This window comes from Cylas formicarius, unplaced genomic scaffold, assembly GCF_029955315.1.
Source record: "Cylas formicarius isolate icCylForm1 unplaced genomic scaffold, icCylForm1.1 PGA_scaffold_1__22_contigs__length_36826433, whole genome shotgun sequence".
Lineage (NCBI taxonomy): Eukaryota > Metazoa > Arthropoda > Insecta > Coleoptera > Brentidae > Cylas > Cylas formicarius.
In genome coordinates this window covers 22,744,833-22,769,906 of record NW_026844264.1, presented here as the reverse complement: position 1 = coordinate 22,769,906, position 25,074 = coordinate 22,744,833, and the positions used below count along the sequence as shown (strand labels likewise).

General features: G+C 31.7%; 3 protein-coding genes across 8 annotated transcripts; 1 reads left to right on the top strand and 2 right to left on the bottom strand.

Annotated features, from left to right (window-relative positions):
* The first annotated feature begins 1,178 nt into the window (after positions 1-1,178).
* Positions 1,179-6,050, top strand: LOC132696912 (odorant receptor 30a-like). 4 transcript variants are annotated; one of them, XM_060662051.1, is made up of 8 exons: positions 1,179-1,422; positions 2,061-2,309; positions 4,339-4,495; positions 4,547-4,672; positions 4,802-4,901; positions 4,951-5,043; positions 5,571-5,726; positions 5,800-6,050. In XM_060662051.1, exons 1-8 carry the CDS (start codon positions 1,218-1,220, stop codon positions 5,854-5,856), a joined length of 1,143 nt encoding a protein of 380 aa, XP_060518034.1. In that variant the 5' UTR covers positions 1,179-1,217; the 3' UTR covers positions 5,857-6,050. The 4 variants fall into 4 exon arrangements, with proteins under 4 accessions (XP_060518034.1, XP_060518032.1, XP_060518031.1 ...); XM_060662049.1 differs by having other exon boundaries at positions 2,103-2,309; positions 4,339-4,672; positions 5,800-6,049; XM_060662048.1 differs by having other exon boundaries at positions 4,339-4,672; positions 5,800-6,045.
* A 21-nt stretch (positions 6,051-6,071) lies between these two features.
* LOC132696911 (variable charge X-linked protein 3B-like) lies at positions 6,072-15,086 on the bottom strand. 3 transcript variants are annotated; one of them, XM_060662045.1, is made up of 7 exons: positions 14,816-15,086; positions 14,561-14,759; positions 7,583-7,732; positions 7,326-7,523; positions 6,658-6,927; positions 6,362-6,574; positions 6,072-6,225 (listed from the first exon to the last, which is right to left on the bottom strand). In XM_060662045.1, exons 1-7 carry the CDS (start codon positions 14,897-14,899, stop codon positions 6,083-6,085), a joined length of 1,257 nt encoding a protein of 418 aa, XP_060518028.1. In that variant the 5' UTR covers positions 14,900-15,086; the 3' UTR covers positions 6,072-6,082. The 3 variants fall into 3 exon arrangements, with proteins under 3 accessions (XP_060518028.1, XP_060518029.1, XP_060518030.1); XM_060662046.1 differs by having other exon boundaries at positions 6,362-6,562; XM_060662047.1 differs by having other exon boundaries at positions 14,561-14,736; positions 14,792-14,868.
* Positions 15,087-15,094: 8 nt separating this feature from the next.
* Positions 15,095-25,039, bottom strand: LOC132696913 (odorant receptor 45b-like). Its single transcript, XM_060662053.1, has 7 exons — positions 24,835-25,039; positions 21,340-21,579; positions 20,939-21,281; positions 19,956-20,055; positions 19,801-19,893; positions 15,937-16,092; positions 15,095-15,557 (listed from the first exon to the last, which is right to left on the bottom strand). Exons 1-7 carry the CDS (start codon positions 25,037-25,039, stop codon positions 15,510-15,512), a joined length of 1,185 nt encoding a protein of 394 aa, XP_060518036.1. The 3' UTR covers positions 15,095-15,509.
* Positions 25,040-25,074: the final 35 nt, after the last annotated feature.

Here is a 25,074-nt window from a genome sequence, read left to right as displayed (position 1 = left end):
GACTTTTACAACAGTGCATATATCGAAAACTTTGAATTTACAGCATCCGAATTTCTCAAAGCGAATAATAACAAATAACATAAAATGCTTTTTTTGTTTTCATTTTGTCAATTAAAAAATATATTTTTTAACATTTCGCATCTAAAACTGTAGAAAATAATAAAGGCTTCCGAACAAACCAAAACTAACTTTTGTAAGCAGAAAATGATGTCATTTATATCATCAAATTTTTAAACAAAATTATTGCCTGTATTTTTATGAGCAACAAATAACATTTTATAAAACGCCAATACTCATGTAAATCGTCTTCTAAACTTACTTATTAATAACATACCAAACAATTTGGATGCAATCTTCAGAATATGACTTGAGTCGCAAAATAAAATCCAGACCCGCGTTGGACAACCATCAAATTCAATTTATCTCTGGCTGATAGTAACTTTATTCCATGAAAGTCGCTTATAAGTTATTTAAACGTGTATTTATTTGCGGCTTCCTAAAGCGCTCGCTTATTTGAAATTCCCTGTGCGATATTGCATGTAATTTAAAAACCGCATACGTTGACATAAGTAAAGAACAATTTTCCCGAAACAGCGGTGTCACCAGTAAGATTGGTTGGTATATTCCTGCTACAGCATCAGCAAAATTACCTCTACTTATAGTAACAAGCTTTTCAAACAATTTTATCATATCAAGTGAATATAATAAAAAATTAAAATTATTTTTATAATATAATATAATTTTTAAGCAGCTATGCAAAAGAATGCCACGAAGCCCCAAGTTTTTTTTATTATTGAAATTAAGTAAACTAATTGAAACCGCGGCCACTGTTTAATAAAATTGAAAATTAATGGGTTGAGCTTATACACATTTCTTCACTTTTTTTACCTAAAAGCAAAACAATCTTAAACCACTGATGGTGAACGGTGTACTACCAGGTGTACCAAATAAATATTCTACTTTTAAAATAAAAAGCATAGAATATATCAAAACGGCAAACTTGAAAGCTTGAATAGACTGTTACAACTAACTTCAGTTTTAAAGAAACCGTTAACGATTTTTGAATTCGACGCCACTGGTGCAAACGCCCCCACGGGAGTTCTAAAAACGGTATTTTGCTCTTTCCACCACTTATAAATGTTTAATAAATGCGTAGGTACTTAAGTTTGTCTTAAAACGCGGCATGTATTAAATCCCCATACATTACCTCCGGGCCAATGGCAGCCGGCAATGAATTGTTTTATCACACGAGGTTTATGTTGCTATTGTGTGGTATATGGAGACTGGAAATTAAAAATGCGCCAGCATATTGTAGGAATGTTTATCCCATCTACTCGGTAATCATACAAACATGTAACTCCTTGACACCTATTTTGTTAGGTGCTAACCTTCCAACTCTGTTCTGTACAAACATTACTGCAGGTGAGTGGTCAGTCCAATTACTTGAGTGACTTTAGATGAAACTCGTTGATATTGGTTGTTATTTTCATTAACCGAAAGCATTTATTTTTATTTGAATAAATTTAATTTTTATACATAAAAATGTGGTCCTGTTTTGGTAAGTGATAAGTTCCACTTCCTTTACGATTTCTATTTTGTTTGTTTATTTTTTCTGCTTCTCTATTGAATTAATAATTATTTCACAATATACTTCTGAATTACCACTTTAGCGCCTAAAGTTTCATTTATGAACACATCTAAGAAGATTAATTTTTTATTCACTAAAACTTTCCTAATAAAAATTAAGATGGCTTAAATTAATTGATTCATTAAAAGTTTGTAAACTTCCCGTTGAGAATAGTTTAAGAGTTTTAAGAAGCTGCAAATCGGAAGTTTTATGCTGAGCTTTTAAGTTAATGTTTTATAATATAAACACACGAACTAAGATATTATTTGGGAAATTATTGCTATATCTTAATGATTAACATTAATAACAGAATGTTAATTCCAATACAGACTACATTCTCAAATTCAGGCCGTCGATAAAAGATTTATTTCTACTTACTTTTAAGGTTTTACTAGAAAATCGGTGTGATTCTTTTAAAAAAATATCGTTTTAGCATTCGAGACATTAACCAAATTTCTATTTTCGAGTTTGTTAGCTCTCAAGATGTCTATGTGTCAAATGAAGACACTTTGCAAACTCATAGAAATGGCAATAGCGAAAGAATCGAACTTATACAATAAGGCTCACAAAAACGATCTCGAATTAGAAATGATTTACAAAAGGCATATAAGGTCTTGCAATCGGTTAACCAAATTTTTCTACGTGTGTGCTTGTGGAGGAGCAGTTCTCCATTGGGAATTTGGTAAGCATCCACACATCTAAGCATCTGCACATTCCGATAGGTACAATTAACAGAAAGAGATGTGTTATTTCTTTTTCTCTCTCTCAGACCTCTAACCTACAGTTTTTAAGAAATGTAGATCTTGCGTATTTACATGAAATCAGTAGTAAGGTTTTGTCTAGGAACCGACGACGTCCCTGCATTCCTCCCAAATATACCATACTATGTGAAATAAAAAATAATAAATTCGTTTAAAAAAAATTAAAATGACAATTTAGTTAAAATGTATATGTGATGTAATAAAAGATTTAATATTTTCTGATTTTGGATTAACATATAAGAGATATAACATCAGCTAAATTGAACCAAAATTATGTACTTGTCACTTACCAACATATCCAAAAAAACAGTGTCATTTTGCACCCCGTATATGGTACCACTTATTCTGAATAGGAGTTTCTAATATTGCATTGTTACCGAGAAATCAACCTACAACTTAAAAAGTCCTACAAATTAAATGAGCGGGTCGCGAGGAAACCAATGTTAAAAATGAGATAAAATGTAATTGCATTCTTCATTTCCAAAACCCACGACTCTAAGTTTTCATGTCGATATCTCAAAAACAATTTGCAGAATTAAACTTTAACACCTAATGAATAACATTTTACTGAAGTATATTTGGCTCAATAACATTATTTTCAAGAAATAATGCATGTCAAAATTATAGCCTCACAAATTAGAAAATAAAATGAAATCAATAGGCAAAAAATCTGAGTAGCAACATTTTATAGCTTAATTCTTCGTAAACCTCAGATTAACATGAAATATACCGCCGCATCAAGCGTAGTAACCACATTGATAAAGTATTGAAAATAATTATGAGAAATATTGCTTCACATAAGAAAAAATATCATCTCTCCCTGTGAAATAATCATCATAACATCACACATTAATAAATTTTAAAAAACACGTACCTGGAGGTTAAAAAATATGACAGAAAACTTTAAAAAATTATACTTAGAAGCTAATGACAGTTTAATTCACAGCATCCTAAAATATGCCTGACCCCTTTTGAATACGGAGATTTAACGCTAGATTGTTTATTAGTTTAAACTTCATTTAGTCCTCTAATGATTATAGACTGATTGACAACGGAAATTTCATAAATTTAGAATACCCAGATTTTATAATTTTTGCGGGGGACGTCCTGGGAAGTGACTGCAAACTCCTTTTCAGGACGATCATATAGTAGTATGAACTTGTTGAGAATTTGTTCTGCATTTCCGGTATACAAGGAGTATATTAAATTTTGATTATCCAAATTAATAACACAACAATATCAATGACCAAGTTAAAAATACAAACTGCTTTGCTTTTGGGTCGGCTTTAAAAAGCTTTTGTTCTTACTAGGGTGCTAAAACTAGTTTATCCTAAAAAGTTCATTTTATTAAACGCCATTAGACAAGTTTCAATCACAATTTTTTTCCATTTTGGGTTACAACCGCCTAGATAACATTTTCAAAATTAAATAATAATTTATATATAATTAAAAATTATTTTTTTAACCAGTATATACTTTTTTGTGATGTCTTATTTTTTCGTTACTAAGAACAGTTAACATTTCTATCACAAATTAATGTTAACAGATATAATATTTTTAACATTTTTACATTTTATATTTCCTCCTTCAATGATAACATTTCCAAGTTCATGTTTATAGGAATAAAAATAGAATAATACTACGGCAAGAGCAAACATTCTTTTTTTTTAATATTTGGAAGTAATTATGTAAATTGTGTTGTGTTAATTCAATATTTGTTTATTTGTTCCCAATGAGAATTATTTTCAATTCATATTTTTTTCTCAATTACATAACATAATTTGGTTTATCACGTGCCCCTGTGACGGACTATAAACCTTGCAAATTCTGGTGGTAAACTCGATATTTGTAAGCATAGTTTCCAGTTTTTAGTATTTTTTAATTATTGCTACAAATATTGTTTTTTTTTTCATATTTGAGAAGTTAAAATATATATGTTCAACATTGCAGGCATCGTTGATAGCTACAAAATTTATAGACTAGAGAAGTACAGCAACTCCACATTGAATAAACCATTGCCACTTCATTTTTGGTACCCGTTCGATGAAGACAAATTCTACATCTGGGCGCTGGTACATCAATTAGCGCAAATTTTGCTAACCGCTTTGTACACGGCCGCATTTCAAACTTTCAGTAGTTCCTTATTAATTTTTTTGAGGTCGCAACTAAAAATCCTTCAAGAAAACTTTAGAAATTTCCATAAATTCGGTGGAACCCAGAGCTGGCAAAATAATCCGTTTCGGAGTTTACGAATGGTTTGCCTTAAACACCAGGAGTTTATTGTGTAAGGAAAGCAATTTTACTTTTATGTATTGATTGACATTCGAAAATTGTCCCACATTATTATTTCAATGTTTAATCGGCTGAATGCTCCTAGATCTAAGTTAAAATTCAATAATTTCAATTTTTTTAGGTATGTAAACGATTTGAATCAGTGGATAAAACCTTTAATTCTAATGGAATATGGCACGTCCTCAGTTATGTTCGCCGGAGCTGTAATTCAAGTAATGGCGGTAAGCTAAATTAATAAAATTATTTCAATAATTAATTTGCTTATTTCAGGGTGTTAATGTAGCCTTTAATGGATTGTTTGTATTTGTTTTGTGCGGTCAATTAATTCTGCTCGCTTGGAACTGCAACGAAATTTTAATCGAGGTAAATTGCGATTTTTGTAGAATGCATCCTTAATTTCGATATCGAAAAACTTCTCATATACCAAAGTTAAAAAACAACGTATTACCAAAGAGCTCATAAGTGGTTTGAAATTATTAAATTATTTTCAAGACTGCTTCTGTGACAAATAATGAAATGGGATTTTTACAATGTTTGGTAAGTTTAGAAGAGCTATTAAAAATAATGACGTCATTATTTTTAACCAATTTCGAATATTTGTTGTTTGAACCATTTAATAAAATTGGCTGGGACGGTTAGATATACATCTAGCTGTAAAAGGGCTCTATAATGTACACTATATACAATAATAATATAGAATTGGCAGTAGACACTGGCGAGTGGCGACTTAAGGCCAATAATAAAGAGGAATAAAAGCTTAAAGCCCGAACCGAAATGTGAGTCTATCACCCTGGCATAAACTCTTGCCAGCTTGTTCTGGCATCTTATTTATTGTCTATCGCTTGTGGTACTATCAAAATTAAAGTAAATTAGTCTACTGTCAATTTCAGAGTGGACATTTGGCCAATGCTCTATACGAAAGTACATGGTACGAACAGGATGTCAAAACGAAGGTTTTAATTCACTTTATGATACTTAGATGTCAGAGATCGTTAGGTTTAACTATTGGCTCCTTCGGACCGATGACGATAAATGCCGCTTTGTCGGTAAGTGATACAGTAGTTTATTCTGCTGAAAATGGTTTAGACTAATTAACTAAAGTTAATTTTTGGATTTCAGAGACTCAAGCTAGCGTATTCGTATACTTCTTTGATGACTGGAGATGAGAACCGCTAATATAATATTTTATTACAATTAAATATGAATATCTATTGAAACCTGCTCGTGTTGAGAGTATTACCAAGTAGACTAAAATGTACGGAACATCTACTCGTAACAATATATAGATCTCGTTTCTCTGATAACTTTGAATAAGAATCATGCCAAATGACACTATGACGGAAGCCTTGTAAACGTTTAATTTTACTTTTTGAACACTCAACCATTGCGGTATTAAAACAATTTAAGCCTCTTCTATTTCTACGTCAGTCGGCGGTTCACTTTGCAGAGTTTCATCTGCCTCTGCGGTGGTGATATCAGTTTCGGTTGGAACTGCATCAATAGCAGTTTCTGGTTGTTCGGCGTGTGTTTCTTCGAAAACTTCATCTGCCAAAGCCAATAAAATTATTATTAAAAAAATAAAAAAGTTGTTTATATCTTTTGTACATTTTAGAAAATTACCATTGCTAATGACATAAATAGAAAACTAGAAAACTAGCCATTTAATGACCAAAGGACTTACGTTCTTCGGGGACTGGTAATTCCAGAGCATCAACCTCTTGCGCAAGATCTTCTGTTTCTTCGGGGTAGTCCTCCTTCGGACTTTCTAAAAGAAATTGTTCTTCTTCTTCTAATCGTACGTCCTGTTCTAATGGTACTTCCGGTTCCTCCACTTCATCCTTATAGGTTTCTGGTACTTTCCCTGCTTCCATTTCTTCAGTATCTGCAAAAATTCCTTGAGGAGATTGGAAGTATATAACCAAAACAGTAACTAAGTTTCGTGTACTCAAGTGTCAAATTTCCGAACTACTAATATACCTGGAATATATTCTTCCTCCTGTAATTCGTCCGTAGCAACGGGATGTGACTTTGATTCTTCTGCTGCATCTGAAAATTCTACTTCTAGTGGACTACCCAGTTGTTTATCCGGGGTTTGGGAGTCAACTGGTTCTTCAATTGGTTTTTCAATCGATTCTTCAATCGGTTCTTCAACTCTTTCTTTAACTGTTGGAAGCTCTTCCACAGGACTTGGAGGTGGAGGAACTTCCGGAATTTTAGGCAACGATTTTTTGATAGGTGGTGGATGTGCTGCTTTCAAAATACATTTATAAAATAATTATGTACAAGTATCACTATACTAAGTAAATAGTTTCAAAATTAATTAACCAAAAACATATAATCAAATTAATTCTAAAGAGTCAGATATATAATCAACCAAATCTTCAGTGATATGAATGATTTTATTTTAATATTCGAACACTTTATTTTTCTATCAGACCAGAAAAACAACTAATTTTTTCAGGAAGGCGCCATTATAAAGTTATTAATTTGTTTACTATATATGACCTATTTTGTTATTTTTCGACAGAAATAAACTTGAATAGAAAACTGAAATGCTGACCGAAATTGATCATCCTATAGCAATGACTAACTAACCAAAACTATCCAGGAGTGCAGTTGTAAATGATTCAATTAGCGCTATTTACCTTGTTCCTTACCGACCGCCTCTTTGGAAGATCTTTTTGGCGTTCGGGAAGCATGTCTTTGAGCACCTGGCCCAGGCGCGAATAATTTAAACTCATTCGGCAATTCTTCATCGCTCAGAAGCCGATCTGCGAAATATATCCGCCTGATTCTCACATTAGCGTGCACTTGTACTCGTACGGTTTCTATATATGTTGAGCCTACAAAGGACCCGGACGAAATACACTATGCGGATGGCTGAATTCAACAAATTTGTCACCATAAGCTCTCTTTGTAAAGTCTGCCAAATTAAACTGGACTTGGTTCCAACCCGAGCTTAGACCTATTGGCATGGTCGTACAAAATGGCCTCACTTTCGTAGTGGATTGAAAATTCGACACTCTGAATCGCCTACGCATGTCTTTATCGTCTAAAATAATATTCGAAACATTTTGAACGACCTTTTCGAAAACCGCACTTTGTGTTTCAAAATTGTACACGTGTATTCCATATTTGTATTTGTTTTGCTATTCTCATCACTAGGCAGCTAGCAAACAACTGCGATAGTTATAAAAATTTACTTCAGGTTCGTAGATGCCTTATGCAAATCATGGAAGTAGAGTGGCAAAATTTCAATCTAGTTTATGATAAATAAGTTTTGTTTTGTCTAGGTAAGGATCTCTCAGAAAGAAAAAGGTATTCGAGAATAAGGATTTTTATCTAGTTAAATGCATTGGTCCCAAAGAAGTTGGTTCAATTACAAATATTTATGGAAAACAAAAACAAAATTGAACTTTTAACACCAAATCTCTGAAATCATCTATTTTTAGACGGAGGTAAGTCCGGTTAGATCATCATATTTTGCGTTCACAAATTTGGGGTATCATTTATTAAAGATTAAAGATGATTCTGGCATATTCGTAGTGGCATATCGAAGCTTATCTCTATTTATGTGCTTATTTTACCGTAAGTATTTTTTCCTTCGATAACTCTCCTCCCTTTGATTTTACGCTTAATACTAAGGATATCGTCGGTATACAATATTACCAGAGATACTGAATGCATATATAGTGAGATATGATTAATACCGACTGCTACGAAATAGACAAATTAAGAAACGTTCAGATGGTAGAAGAAAGGCGCCCTGACATAAAAACTTACAGGAATAGTATGAAATTGACTCTAGCACATTATATAGAATAGTCGTGAAGAAGACGCCGATGATGATGATAGAGCTCACGTTCTACAATTATGATGAACGATAGATTAAATATTTCTCTAATACAGTTTTGCTGTGCCTTTTATAACGCCTTTTAGTAGACATGTATATGGAACTCTTATTTTCCAAAATCTTAGAAGCATGCAAAGGTCACACCACTTCCTAAAGTAAAGAACCGCACAGAATTCAAACAGCTGAGATCAATTAGCATCCTTCCTACTCTTTCTAAAGTTTTAGAAAAAATAATTGATAGGCAAATAAGAAAATTCTTAGGTCTTACCTACAAAACAATCTGCATTTAGGAAAGGTTATAGTTGTAAAAGTGCTTCGATCGATATTACTGATGATTTACTGCAGGCATTGGACGAAGGCAGAATTGGCACCCTAATTTTGTTAGACTTTAGCAAGTCTTTTGACATGATTTTTTAAAGAAACTTACACAGGCTACTGTAATACTTTTTATAAAACTTCTGGATTCCTCCTGCGTAGGTTTTTGTTGTAGTCGAACTAACAAACGTTTCGCCAATTATCCTGTTGACTTCTTCAGAGCTTGACTTAAACTGGCTCAACAAAACCTGATGCAGCAGGAATCCAGATGTATTATAAAAAATGCTTTTGACATGATCAATCATAAATTGCTTATTTCAATTTTACACTACATTGGGTTCAGTGAAGTTGCGCGCGTGTTTTTATCCGAGTTCAACAGGTGTTCTGCGACAATGTGTATTCCGAACCACTCTTCGTTGAGTTAGGTAGCATATTGCGTCCATTGTTTTATGCAATCTATACTTTAACTTTGTAAATGCACTCAAATTTCAGTCTGTCAGTCTAAGTCTGAGACTAAAATTAACACTGATTTAAAGAAAAGACTCCCAGGTACATAATGTCAAAAACAAAACGATCATAAAAATTAATGACACTCCTATACCATACTCGGATACATCGAAAAGTTTAGGAATGATCTTGGACTCTAGGCTGCGGTTCAAGGATTATGTTACAAACAAATTGGGAATAGCATATGGGAATTTGTTAATTGAATATACAGTCGTAGGTATGTTCTTCCAATTGTTACAAAGAATCTGCTTTGTGAATCCATCGTTTTATCCCAGTTCAATCATTGCTGTGGTGTGTACGCAACCTGCCTGGACGCTGCTGACCAATATCGTATCCAGAAAATACAAAATTCATGTTTGCCGCTTGTTTATGGAGTTCGCCGACAGAATTATATTTCTCCATACCTAGGCTCTTTCGGATTGGCTCAATATGTGCAATAGGATTAGGTTACACCGTGATACATTATATTTTAAATTAATTAAGTGAAAATCTCCTGAATATCTTTTTATCAAAATCATTTTTCGTACAGATGTCCATAACTTCAAGAAAAAACATTATATACCACAATATCGAAAAGAAATGTTTAAAAGATCATTTTCTGATAGCATTGCACGTACAATAAATAATTTAAATCTTTTCGATTTAACTATATTAACCAAATTTTTAAAAACCGGTATAAAAAAATTTCTTCTTGGAACTCAATAATTTCTGTTTGCCCTTGCCCCCTCCTTTTTCATTGGTCCTGCGATTTCTCTCTTTATTGAAAAATATATTTAGTGATGATGAATGATATTCTGAACTCTGCGTAACATATTTAATTTTGTTTATATATTTTTTCTTGTTCTTAGGGTGATTTGGTTTACAATAAATTGAGGCTTGAACAGTGTCTTGCTCTGCTGGATGTCTGCGTTTTATTAGGTCTTTTGTTTGCCAATAAATATATTTATTATTATTATTATTATTACTAAAGGCAGAAGTGTGCACTATTTGTGGCAGTTCTTTTCCGCTTACAATTTAGTTATTTTATTTACTTCGTCGATCGTTACATGTGATCCTTTGGCGGAGTTTAAAACATTTTTCTGAAGACCCACATTAACACGAAAAGCAGCACCAAGTAAATGTAGCTTTGTGCAAAACAGTATAGCCGCGTTAGATTAAAGCTCTGATTTCATTGTAATAAATGTTAATCTACTACATATCTCAACTTGAAGGTTCAGTGTGTTCTATCTACTTTGATATTTAGATGCGCATTGGGGGTTCTGCTATTACTTCGCGGCTATGTTAATGTTTAAATAGAGCTGATCTTCTGCGCTAAAATCGTCTTTTTAAAAGTGCAAAAAAAAAAGATTCTTTCAAGTTGATGAAAGATTTTCTAAATTTTATGGTAACTAATCTGAATACTTTTGTTCAAAAAATAGAATGATTCTCTCTAATCTTACCACTTGGTAGTTAGATACTCAAGGGGTATAAATAACATTATTAAATTCTATGCTATACAGAATTCCAGTCGCAGGTATTATTGTCTGTTATTTTCTGCGACACTGAGATTTAAATTTTCTAAACAGAAGATATCAAAATCTCGGAATCCGAAACGTGTTTCATAACAGATTCCGCTTCAAAATATGTCGCGGAATTAGGCCGTCAACGTCCCTTGAAACCTCGACAACCCTCTAAACAATCGGATCCTTTAATAGCACTCCAATCAATTGCAGATGTTGACCCCGAATCTGGAATAATTGAAGTTGCTCCAGCGTTTGTAGCTACTGGTAAATAGGGCGGGAACAACTCCCAACTCCCCGATTTAGAATTACACCGGGTCGTTCGCGGAATGTGTTGATCACTTTAACAAATCGTTGTTTCGAGGTAAACGGTTAAGAGAAGCTAAAGACCAGATCGTTTTAAATGAATCAGGAAGAAAAATTCAAATTATTACAAAAAAAGAACAGCTGCTCTCGAAGGACCTTAATCTGTATTTGAAATAAAGAGAATTACCTTCTCTTTCCAATCGAAAACTGATAATAATAAAAAACAAAACGGGTCTTTCTGTAATAAAATTTATTAGAAATTAAGTTCTAGAAAAAATAAAACCACTAAACCGAATTAGAATGGAACTAAAAAGAAGAAAAATAATTTACGGAAAAACAGTAGTTATTCAAGCGGTAGGCAAACTCAGAATTTTAAAAAAAAACGAATTAAACAAGTCTATCTCAGTCAAAGAAGTGAAGACATTTTTTATGAGAAAACCATATGGGAGGACATTACCCGCCAAGAATGGGCCAGCTTTGTACTGATATTTTGGCTACCTGTTGCCGAATTACGTTCACTAAATCACTAAATTTTGGTGCAGTGTTATTTTTTCTTATATGCGCTTTGGACTCGGACCAGATCATCTCAATAGGGTTAAATATAAAATGATACGGGGGTAATATCAAAATTTCATGTCAAAATACAAAATAATAAAATACAAGAAGAATGTTGTTAATCCACAAGCACACCAGACAAAAATGATTATTTTTACATTTACCTGTAAGATAAATAGAGTATAGGTACCGTGCGTTCATTTATCTTTATAAAATTTTAATTGGCTGTAACTATTTGGTTTTAGAGATATCAAAGTAAACTATCAGTTTTCTGAAATATAAGCCTACATCTTATTTTTTTTAAAGGAACACCCTGTATATAGAATATCTTATGCCGATTATTTAGTCCACTCGTTTTTGACAAATCGGCAAGAATCGGAAATTTTTGTATGATTTCAAAGAGTCCCCTGATTGACAAATAAAAATATGTTTATGTTTGACATATTAGAAAACAACGTTGATGATTCAATTATTGTCCAAGTCATTATTGTTAAAATGGTTTTTCGCGAATTTGGCATCTGTGAAAGGAGTCATATGCTTCAAGTATTCTGAATAATAAAGCGCTGAGCTCATTCAAAACATATATTTCCAAGGATAGCAAACAAATTAGCAGAAAACCGTAACGTATAAAATGCTAAAATGGTATGCCGGAATCATAATGTTTTAAATGAAGAAAATAAGTCAGATATATTAGGATTCTATGAAAAATGGCTTCTATTACTGGAGTTTATGAAGAGACAGGTATTTCTCTGGGATCAATCCAGTCAGTATTGAAATACAAACCATTTAAATTTCGTAAAATTCAAAAACTAAGTGTAGAAAAATGTCATTGGGCATTTTGTTTGGATTTTTGAAATACACATAATGTATAATCTTTTGAAATTCATTACGGTTCGTCTCCGGCAGGACCTACTTAATGCAGAATAAACATATGTTGGAATGGATTTTACCACGGTCCTGCGAAAGTCTGCAGTTAAGGTACTGTAAAGTACTTAAAATGTCAAAGCAATAAATGCACAATATTTTTGATCATACAATAAGTTAGAATTTAGCGGTGAAGTAGAAATATATAATACATAGAAAAGAAAAAAAAGAATAGTAAAAAAAATAAAAAGAAGGTTATAGAAAAACATAAACCCGCCACAACTGGCTGAACGATTCTTTATTTTCTATCTTTATAATCAAAGATCAGAAAAATATTTTAAAGATAACTATAGAGTATCAAACATCTATTTTAAACTCAAAGAAAGAAATAGAAATAGATAACTTTGAGTTGTTGTTTTGTCTTTCCTACATAAAAAACGCAACTCCTTTTTTTGTTCCTTTTCTTCATACCTACGCATGTCCTGTAAAGCGTTCCTTGCTCAACAAGTAGTACGCGTAATGTAAGGATCTAAAATTTTTAACTATATTTCCTTTTCCTTTCAGTATCTTAAAAATTTGGTCATGATTCATATTTGAATTACTACAAGGGCCAGAAGAATGATCATTTGCGATCATAAAAAAAATTAGAAAGGAAACTATCTGAAATGTGAAAATATTTTACTGCGATTCTTCAGGGCCACTTTTACTGAAACCCTTTTTTCTTCGAAAATATACCCTGAAATTTCTTACCCCAGTTACCTGGATGGAAAAAACGCAATCCACACGTACTTATTTTGTTGTTTTAATAGTGCCTTATTTTGCGAATTATTACCGACGGAATTCAAATTGATTTTCGAATTAAAGCGAAACCCGGGCTCTACGCCAAAAACTGTGGATTAATATTTAATTTTACGTCAATATCCAATTCGAGCGCGTCCATTATTAATTTTAAAAGGATTTTCAGAGAGAGATCATTAGTAAGTAACAATTGCTTAATGACCTATGAGTTACCCTATATATGGCTATGTTTCAAAAATTTTATAATATTGCGCCTATTTAGGTAGGTTTTTGATTTATCGAAAAATTATTTTTCTTTGATATCCGAAAAAAGATGGAAACTTGATCCAAATGCTGACTTTGAAAATTAATGATAATCATTCCCTGTAATATAAAAACATGTTTTTTTTAATTTTCGGATAGTAGATAGCCATCGACTCCTAAAAACATTACACCCGCGAAAACATATCTAAGTATGACGACGTAAAACGAATCAGTTGGTGTCGCTGTCCAACAGATTTACTTTTTAAATATAATTAATTTTATTTAATTTAATTAATTCATTAATTGCATCCTGGCGTAAGAGGAGATACTCGCTTCCTCCCTATTTTCAATCATGCAGTGTTGTCGATTCTACATAAATGTGGCAACATCTTGGTTAATTGAAATACCCTAAATATTATTTCACTTTGGGACTCTACTAAAAATTCAAGAATTATTTTCTAATTTTCCCACATATTATAAAAACGAGAAATCGAAAAAATTTGAAATTTACACAAAGGTTATCCACAACCTAGTCGTCTTCAATTTTCTTAAAATTACTATTTTTGTATGTTTCTTAAATACACAGATTTGTTGGTAAATAAATCTAAAATTATGTTCGGAAAAGACGCAGAAAAAATATTAAATTAATTAAATTTTATGCATTGCGGCGATATGTATCACTCACTATGGATTGAGGAAAAACCTCCCTAAAATTTACCAAAACATTACAAGGTTTCATTTTTGGTCATCATTGGTGGATCACCGTGTAGTATATCGGAAAGTGTGTTTCCTGAAGTTAAGATATGTATTGCGTGCGCATATAAATAATTTTAATATAAAATTTTATAGGTATTTCATTTTTTTGGTTCCATTGATTTCAAAATAACGATAAAATCCACTCGGGCATTTATTGTACTATTTGGCACTACTTGTTTCTTACCCAGTATTTGTATCTCAAATGTAAAATACTTTTTCATATTTTTAATGATCATAACCAAATAAGGCAGTCTTATTCCTAGCGACGCTCTGGCCTTGATAGGACAAGTGATATAAGTGGTGGCGACATTTGTTCCCCCAATATCCAACACCAGGGACTTCACTTCGTCATCGATGATCCTACGAATGTGACCATTTTTCACCTACAATCGGAATTAAACTACCGATTCCATACCATCCAAGTCAATTCTAAAATTACTTGTTTGTCCCAAATATCTAAAGGATTACTCCCCACGCTGAAAAATATCGACATAAATCCACTCTGAAACGAGTTTGAGAACATCTTGAAATTTAACTGTCAAGGATGTCACAACAACAATTTCATGACAAAATTATAAAGGGTATTCTATGCTTTTGATTTTGTTGCCGCAATTTTTTATATTTCATAACCTAAAATTAAATCATAAAAACGAATGCATGCCTCTAATATTGCTATCATTATTTTTTATGGTTCATAATTTACAGTTATAGTTGGTGTCTATGGTAATAATGGATCTGGGAATTGATCCATTTTATTTTGCAAATTAATTAAAAACAGCTCTTTCTATTCAAAATTTATTGAAAGGCCACATACAAATTTGCCAAAAAATATTCGAATGATCCATTAAAAAATATTTGCTGTACATAACATACAATTATATCGTATTTAACAAAAAACACAGTACCCTACAGCAAAGTATCACTAAGTTTATAGCTAAATTTTTAGAATCACAATTATGCAGTTTTCTTTTTCTTTTCTGCTAAAAAAACTTAAACAAATCATCTGGCTCACTTTTTGTTGTAGAAAGTTTCCATTCGTCCGGTGAAAAGACTCAATTTATATGATTTTTTTTTCTGACATTTTTAATATTTTTTTAGTGAAAATATGATTTTACGCAGCCTGCCATAATTTTTTAATCTGCCCTCATTACTGTTGTATAGGAATATGTCAACTTCATCCTCTAAAAAGAACAAAATGTAGTGATTAATGTTAATCGACTTGGTTTGAAAATTTGTTTAACGCTTAATGTTTCAGTATATTTCAATTCCAAATTGAAATGAATCATCATAATTGTAATCCTTTAGAAATAAAAACTTCGTCACTCAGTAGATACTAAAAAAATGGAAATATATCGGAAAAAAGTATTCATACATGGACAACCACTCTTCGTGTTGTAAAATCAACGAATTTAATTAATATACCATCGTAACTTGACGTAAATGGACTGCTATTATTCTTTTCATTTTTAAATTATAGTTTTTGCCAATTTCAATATTTTGTACAGATTAAATTTTGTAAAGATCCGGTTCATTCTGAATCAACTGTTTCGCTCAGCTCACCGAAATCACAGCATCCGTAGTCATTGGACCAAATGAACCGATTGTTAAACTGAGTGGCTTCTGACACCGCATCACCATGATATATACAAGGACTTTTGTTTTAATGTCCTGGTCGTACCATTCGCTTTTATAAAGGGCGCTAGACAATTTGCCACTCTAAAAACAGAACAATGATCAATCAAGTAGTTTTCAGCAAGTATTTTTCAGCATGCTTTACAAAAGTATCTAGATATACTCTTAAATTAATTAAAACGAACGAACGAAATTAATTAATCCGGATAATCTTTAAGAACAACAAATTTGACAAATTTGTAGTCAAATAAAAGTAGAGACCCGGCATAACAAGAAGAAGAATTTTATTAACCACAATATGTGGTTAATAAAATAAGGTAAAATACAAAAACAAAATATAAAAAGAAAAAAGGTGTAAAAAAAAATCTATTTAATAAATAACAGAGTAGTGAACAATAACAAATATAAAAGTCAACAACACTAACACTGAGTATAAAAATCGTACAGAAAATGCAAGATAGTATGCTACGTTCTTCACACATTTCAGTGAGCCAAGGATTTTAATTTATTTTTTTTATTTTGATGGAATACTCGTCCATACTACAGAAACAATTTTCAATAAGCAACACTTTAATATTTGTTTTGAACACCTCAAAAGCCATATGTCTGTACCTATCTGGTAGCATATTGTGTGCTTTGGAACTGGAGATTTTTTGCGCGAGTTGGATAACTATGAGACACACCTTCAAATATATTAGTATGTTTCTGAATTTCTAAAAAATATGGAGAATATAGATACAGGGCAGTGTCATCTTATATTTTTTTAAATATGGAGTACAGTGTTCATTGTGCTTAGCCCCAGCAAGAATTCTTATAGCCCTTTTCTGTATCCTGAATATTCGAACAGCTTTGACAGAGTTTCCCCATAATATTGTGCCATATGATTATATGGGAATGAAATAAAGCATAATACACTGTCATGAGGCCATTTTGGTCTAGGCTTTCCCTAATTTTTCCAAGGACGAATAAGCTGGAAGAGTATCGTCTTACTGCTAATTGCTAATTGTTTTTTTTTTGTTTTTTTTTTTAATTTAAAACTTTCTACTGCAGGGACCATCGGCGAATGGATGAAATAATCACGGATCACTTTTCTCAGTTCTCTAATTTACGAAGAGATATAATACTTAACAAGAACATAACATATTCTCCATCTCTTCCACCTAAGATCATAATAATGGAAGCCCCGCCAGAGAGAGACTTAACCATAACATAATCGAAACTTCATAAGCAAAGAATAAAGACTGTCGTGTAGTCAGTTCTACCATACATATATTTCGTGAAATCTGACAAAAGAAATTTTATCTAAGCAGATAAAATTATTAAATTTGGGATTTAAAGCTTCAAAAGTGTGATTCGAAATTAAAACATATATTTACGACGATTGAGCCATATACAATGGCATTGATTGTTTTATACGAAAATTTATGTTTCAATTTCCACGGAAGAGTTAATAAGATTTTTTTTGTTTTATTCAGAAATCGCAATTGTCTTCTACATCAACAAAATATGTTGACTCGACAAACGTCTAAGATATATCGGGTCTATTTTGAATAGATTTGAGAGTGCCGACAAGTCCGTAATATTAAGAAACTCTTCCCTGTGTGCCATATCCAAAAAGTATGGTTTTATTAGCTAGAATCACTTTCATCAATGACTAGTTGCGTTCATGCCTGCATCGTGTCGTCGTAACCTATTAACATCGATAATTAACAAAGTGAAAACTCCTTATAGCGAAACTCTGTATAACATAAAACTCTGTATTACGAACAAAATTTGTTGTACTATTAGGTCTCCATACAAAGCTATAATGCTTTAATTCGGGAGATAGAACGGGGAGAAAAGAAAAGTAATGCGGCACGTCGATACGGACTTACACCGTCGACTCTATCCACGATTTGGAAGTGCAAAGAACAAATTATTCAGGCTGAAGCGGCAGGCAGTTCTAGTAAAAAACTAAGAAAGCCAAAATTTGAAGATTTGGATCGAGCAATGTTGCAGTGGTTAAAACAGCAACGTCTTAAAAATGTACCACTCTCTGGACCTATTGTAAAACTAAAAGCAGAAAAGTTTTCTTCTTTCTTGGCATTATCAATTTCAATGCTTCGGAAGGATGGTTGGGGAAACAGAGACATGGTAAATTATGGACAGATAAGTGGCGAAGACCGTGTTGTCGACAAAAACTTCACTAACGATTGGCTGGAGAAGACTTGACCAAAACTAGCAGAAAAGTACCCTGCTGACGACATTTTTAATGCTGACGAAACTGGTATTTTCTACAAAATGACGCCAGATAAAACTCTTAAATTTCGAAGCGAAAAGTGTGTGGGTGGAAAACTTTCTAAAGAACGTCTAACAGTGTTAGTAGCTGCCAATATGAGAGGGAGAGAAAAAAGAAAGCTAGTCATGATGTTTTAAAAACATTTGCCGGTCATTTACAAGGCAAACAAGTCTGCATGGATGACATCGCAATTTTTTAAAGAGGAGATACGGAAATGGGATGCAGAAAAAAACTGAAGGAAAATATTACTTCTCTTAGGTAACTGCCCTGGACATCCCCATATTCCAAATCTACGGAATATTGAATTGGCATTTCTTCCAGCCAAAACAAGTGTATTAGAGCCGATGGACCAGAGCGTAATAAAAAACTTAAGAGTCGATACAGGAAAAACATTTTATTTTAAATGATCGAGTCCGAAGACAAATTTTTAATTAATATGCTAAATGCAGTCAACTTTATTAGTAAAGCTTGGAAAGAGCAGCAGAAACAATTCAATACTCCTAGCGTCATGCAGGACTTATTACCGAGACAGAATGCGAATAGGACTTGAAAGATGATCAGCCACTAAGCGAGTGGATAAACCAGTTTCAAACAACAATTACGTTTACAAGTGAGGAGTTCCAAGATTTTATAGTGATAGATCAGGATTTGCGTACAACAGCAGACTTGACAGACGAAGCCATATTACAACAAGCAAGAAAGGATGAGGAAGAGCACCAAGAGGAAGAAGAAATTGATCTGGGATCACCACCTCAACAAGCCTTGTATTCAGTTAAGCTGCTAGACACATTTTTTATGTATCCTGGAGACGATGCCCTCGAAGAAATGGTGGAAATACAAGCATTGGCAAGCAAATATATGACCGATTATTTGAAACATTAAATGTAGTTCTTAAATATTTACATGTTAACATATATATATACATATATATATATATATATATATATATATATATATATATATATATATATATATATATATATATATATATATATATATATATATATATATATATATATATATATATATATATATATATATATATATATATATATATATATATATATATATATATATATATATATATATATATATATATATATATATATATATATATATATATATATATATATATATATATATATATATATATATATATATATATATATATATATATATATATATATATATATATATATATATATATATATATATATATATATATATATATATGTATATATATATATATAGATATAAAATAATTAAATATTACAGAACACATATGCGTATTGTTATTTTTCAAGTATATAGAGTTTGCACTATATTGACAAAGAAAAAAGAATAAATAGAAGAGCCGTAAATTTGCCAAAAGTACTTGATTTGGTACAAATCGTTTCACACACTACCGCTGTTATCTCCAAAATCTACAATAAAAGTTAACTAGATTTGGAAATTATTGTGTAGGGATGCACCCGTATAACTGAAATGTGCTGTTGGTATAAGGGCTTAATTACCTGAATCACTATTTCGTTGCAATTCCAAGCCAACAGAATTAATTGGCTAAATAAAACAAACACAAACATGCAGTTGAATGGTACATTAACCCCCTACAATTTCAACAAACCGCGCTCGGATCTTGCTTTCAAGGGTTATGCGTTTAAAAACTTACCGCCATTACTTGGAACACCGCGCCAGCGAACATTAGCGACGAGAAACAGTATTCCACTAGTAAAATATTTTTTACCGAATTATTAAAGTCGTTAATGTACCTAAAAATATGTCATTTTACTACATTTCGATTTTAAAGTTACAGTTACAATTCTTAAAGGTCAAAGTTTTTGAACATGAAAATTTCACTTTGAAAAAGCGATTATTGAAAATTAACAATCGATTTTTTTCCAATGAAAATCGTGTGCAGTGGTTCGGTTATCTATTTATATCATCACTACACCTTTTCTTTTGGATAACATTTTTGAATTTTTGAGAGAGAGTTAAAAACGCAATAAAAAATTAATTAATTGTAGTTTAGACTTGGTGAAATATCACACAAAAGGCTATTAACTTAAACTGAATTACAAACATTAATTCATTTAAGAATAATTTTTTTTGGTGAACGTCTGTAGTTTCAGTAAGTGGAATAAAAACGTATTGTGGTGTTTCTTTATCTTATAACTTTTAAAATTCCATCGTCGATTACTTTTGGCAGTTATTATGTTTAATAATCGAGTGACAGAAAGAGTTAATCAATTTTTTGGCTTACTATTACCACCATTTCTAGGATCATTAGTTTTTGGCTGCATTTTTCAAAAACAGTGAGAATACATTCACTGAGTGACTTATGACGTCAAACATCCGATACTAATATATCTTACTAAGAATAGCAAGTGCGGTGCCCAAAAATTCTGAGAGTGCCCTTTAAAATCAAGAATTCATCAGTAAAACTGGAAGCCTTTGATCTTCCAAACTGTGTAATATTTATGGGATGTTTCGACTTTCTTGCGTCCCCCGATATATAAAATTCCCATCCACCGCACTAAAATGTAAATAATGAAACTATTAAAATTAATATCAGTTAAGATTTTTTTTCCCATTTTCACAAAATCTACGAATTTTGATCAGAATTAAACTGCCGTCAAATTTATGCTCACTTACTTTATAAATTCTTGGTGGCCTGAGCACAGTAACCGCAAATTTTTGAATGCTGAATTGCTTTCGCCCGATTGACCTAAACGATTGAGATTTTTATGAAAGCTCTTAAAATATTGCTGGAATATTTTCAGTTGCGCTCTCAAAAAAATTAGCAAAGAATTGCTAAAGATCTGGAACGCGGTGGTGTACCACACCGTTAAAACTATTTGCCATAACTGATCCAGTAAAACCCAAATGTGGAATTTGTTTTTATCGAATGGATACCAGAAATGAAGCGGCAAAGGCTTATCGACTGTTTGATTACTATCCCTTTGTGATCTATAGAACGCATAACTGTCCGCTATTCCTAAAACATAATATTTATTTGAGGCAAATTATACTGACGAAAGGAGCTGGTAACCTACCGAATTCCCAGTGGAGTACAACGCCGCCAACTGCGCATGCGTAGGAGAATTTAGTTAACGAATTGCAAAACGTTACGTGGCTGTGATAAATTTTTCGGATTTGACACTCGTCGTTTATGTACGTCTCCGCCTCCTTCTTTAGTGCTATGGAAATAACGTTAACGATTTTTTTCGATTGGCACATCGATGCTTTAATAACCAGCAGGCCAGAAAATAGAAATTTTGAGACCGTTTCTAGGGCTAAAAATATGATACCGTTTTATGACATGACTCAGTTTTAAAGTATATCATGGAATTATGTCGAAGAAATCTGTTAATTTCATTATTTTTGGTTTCCTTTTAACCTAATTTGGAATTTATTTTTTATTATTTTTATATATTTTTTATAAATAATTTTATATGCTGGGAAACGAGCGGTCGTGGAATTTTGAAAAAAAATTAAGTAAATGACCAACAGGGGAACTAATTGTTATCTTAAATTTTAAAAACCGGCGTCTACAAATATTTGTTATGTTTGTTATATATGTTAACCATAGTTACAGTGGGTACTATCTAAAAGCTGAAAAAAATTCAAATCTTTTTATCTAATGCTGTTTGCTCTGCAAGCAAAGTGGTGGAGATGTTCGAATATTTTCTGAAATAAAAAAGGCTTAACGCATTTTAATAGACTTGGTGTCAATAAAATGGACTTTTCCTAGGTGATTGCTGACAGTGCGAATTTTCTAAGAACGGAATAAATGTAGCCATCAAAAGACATTGACAAGCATCAAATTAGAACATCAAAGATGGGTTTGGTCACATAAAAACAAAATTTGTTTTCATAACAAACTTGATAATTATAAATACTATATAGTACTTCACTAATTAATAAAATTAGTTAGTGTCCAACAATTGATTAGCGATCCTGTTATTGATTGGCAATTTTTAATAGAAAAATAAGTGATAATGCTAAGTATATGAAAACATAAAAATGACATCTACGGAGTTTTTTGTGGGGCACTTAGAAGAAATTGTAAAAAAAGTAATAATCATAAATAATATCTTGTTTTGATTTTAAATGTCATTTATCATAAATTATAAACTAGAGTGTTGTTTGGTAAATTTGAGATAATAATTTTTTTTAGCATTAAATTCATTTATTCATATTTTAGGTTAGATATTGAGATGCGGTTTTCGTTCAGTAAGTCAGAAAATTTTTGCACATTTTCAATTTCTGCAAAATCCACCTGGAGGCAAAGTAAGCAACCACAATCGCGCCACACTGTGATATTAACAACCTATTAAAAGCCCTTTTTAAGGACTCCAAGTTAAACGGTTTGGGAGAAATGGACATTTATTCAAGCAAATTTTCGAGCACTCCCCCACCACTTTCCTTAAAGTAATAGAGCAAACCATTAAACAAAAAATATTTTAATTTGCCTCAGTTTTAAAATAGTACCTTTTAACAATGATTAAAAAAGTCGGAAATAATTGCAGCATTTTCTCTTGAACGATTTTCTTCATATATATATATATATATATATATATATATATATATATATATATATATATATATATATATATATATATATATATATATATATATATATATATATATATATATATATATATATATATATATATATATATATATATATATATATATATAATTTCTAATACTGTCCGTTTCCCTAATACCTGCCTTTAATAGGATGCACGTTATGGACCTTATTTACCCGTTTGATCTAACGACTTTTATGTTTTTAATGTTGGAATTCACCACTTTCAAATACTATATAACCTTACTCATTATTCGTACTGTTTTGAATAAAGCCATTATTTATTTATTTATTTAAATGATAAACAAAACATGCACTTTCGCATTGCTTACGATCCTTTAGTTTCTTTTCCGGGTAATTTATTATGATGAACAGTAGTAATGACCTCTTATAATAGAGTTATTGAAATACATTTAGTAGTCCAGAGCGAAACAATAGTAAGGGGTCCATTTTACCGATAATAGACAAGAATGCATTTTAAAAAGCAAGATGATCAGAGATCCAGAGCGAAACAATAGTAAGGGGTCCATTTTACCGATAATAGACAAAAATGCGTTTTAAAAAGCAAGATGATCAGAATTAAATTAATTTTATTTTAAAATTGACAGAAAATTGACAGAAAATCTACTTTTTCTACTCCCTACTCTAAAATACCGGAGAGCAATCGAAAGTTATCGGTAGATATTTAAAACGCTGCATGGTATTTTGAAGTTTGTCAGTTCTGATGGTTCTGCATGCGTTTATTAAACTGTCTAGTGCCAGAAAGATTTTATCAATGTGTTGCCTACTACGAACATTTGGTTAAAAAAAAACAAATACAAATTGAAAATTGACAATGGTCAAAATGCCATCCATGCTCAAAATTTACCGAAAACGGATTCGGATTCCTCCCAGATCTGTAACCAAAATACGGCAAAGGTCCGAAATGACTCGCGACATAATTTCATAATTGGGTATTTTAGAGTAGCACAAACAACCCTTTACATAACGTATATTATATAATTGAAGGAATGGAATTAAAGTACTGAACAGCAACTTCCAAAGTCACCCCAGTCAAATTTCTAAAAATCATTATATAATAATTTAAAATCGCCTGTAACCAGTCACAAAAGAATGCTATTTTTGTTGTTTTGTTGTGTTGAAATTAGCAGAAATTGTGTTGATGGGATTATGCAGAAAATATCTACCCTGTGGAATATGTCGTTTTTTTTACATATTTGCGTTCTAAGAATTTTTTAGTATTTTGTATTATCACTATTGGCTTAAACATAATCTTGCAAACATGCTTGCAAACGAGATTTAGTTAATATTATTGTAAAAAGAATAATTAAAATCTAATTGATCTTACGAAAAACGTCAGTATTGGGTACCACACCTGATTTTCTAATAAAAAATGAATTTAAAAAATAACTTTAATTGTTTTCACAAAAATAAATTTTTAAAATTACAATGTGTTTTAGCAATCTTTATTTGGGGAGTCGGTCAAGCAACATCTTTTAAATATGATATTGAATTTTAATATTTAACTAAAGAAATTAATAAAAAGAAATTCCTCGATTCTTTCGTGTTCGCTAGTCTCTAAAGTTTCTCAATAATTTTTATAATAATTATTATAAAGTAGAGTAATGAAGCGGTCATTTACTAAGGAGAGGCAAATATACATTTTCCAGACTTCAAACCTATTTTCGTACATTGCAAGTTAGAAATCTATCAGAAAAAAAAATCCTTTGATAAAGTTCTGTCACCATCAATATTTACCGTGGCTTGCGAATAAATGATACAAATTCGTTTTTAATCCATCGCGGTTATACAAAATGTCCTGAATGATTAGTATGAAAAAGTTAAGGTTTATAAAGAAAACGGCTTCAAAAACAAATATACGGTGACGTATATTGGCACCAAAAACGTGTCAAACAAAAATAAAAGTAGAAACTCTTCTTTCTTCAAAATCGCTCACCTGCAGTCAGGTCCGTTCTAAATAAATTTGGCAAATTTGCTCCCAACAACAAAGGAGTTAGTGAATACATTATTTGTATTACGACAGAATAGAACGGATAAGCGGCTTTAAAAAAATTTGTGCTGTTGTGTAATTCCAGTCTCCAAATGCCGCATAGCACCATCATGATCCTAGCATGATAGAAGAGCTCGCAATCCGCCCCCATTTTAAAAACGACTCCGGGTTCCCCAATAGTACACC

What these genes read in the sequence shown, in the direction of transcription:
- LOC132696913 (XM_060662053.1), bottom strand. Translation starts at nt 25,039, where the DNA reads ATGGGGGCGGATTGCGAGCTCTTCTATCATGCTAGGATCATGATGGTG. An exon ending in TGTACTCCACTGGGAATTCG is followed by an intron (nt 21,282 to 21,339) that starts GTAGGTTACCAG and finishes ATTATGTTTTAG; the next exon opens with GAATAGCGGACAGTTATGCG. An exon ending in GCAACGAAATAGTGATTCAG is followed by an intron (nt 16,093 to 19,800) that starts GTAATTAAGCCC and finishes TTCTGTTTTTAG; the next exon opens with AGTGGCAAATTGTCTAGCGC.
- LOC132696911 (XM_060662045.1), bottom strand. Translation starts at nt 14,899, where the DNA reads ATGTTCTCAAACTCGTTTCAGAGTGGATTTATGTCGATATTTTTCAGC. An exon ending in ATTTGAGATACAAATACTGG is followed by an intron (nt 7,733 to 14,560) that starts GTAAGAAACAAG and finishes ATATTATTTTAG; the next exon opens with ACGATAAAGACATGCGTAGG. An exon ending in CTTTACAAAGAGAGCTTATG is followed by an intron (nt 7,524 to 7,582) that starts GTGACAAATTTG and finishes GGTCCTTTGTAG; the next exon opens with GCTCAACATATATAGAAACC.
- LOC132696912 (XM_060662048.1), top strand. Translation starts at nt 1,218, where the DNA reads ATGGCAGCCGGCAATGAATTGTTTTATCACACGAGGTTTATGTTGCTA. An exon ending in AGTTCTCCATTGGGAATTTG is followed by an intron (nt 2,310 to 4,338) that starts GTAAGCATCCAC and finishes TCAACATTGCAG; the next exon opens with GCATCGTTGATAGCTACAAA. An exon ending in CTGTAATTCAAGTAATGGCG is followed by an intron (nt 4,902 to 4,950) that starts GTAAGCTAAATT and finishes TGCTTATTTCAG; the next exon opens with GGTGTTAATGTAGCCTTTAA.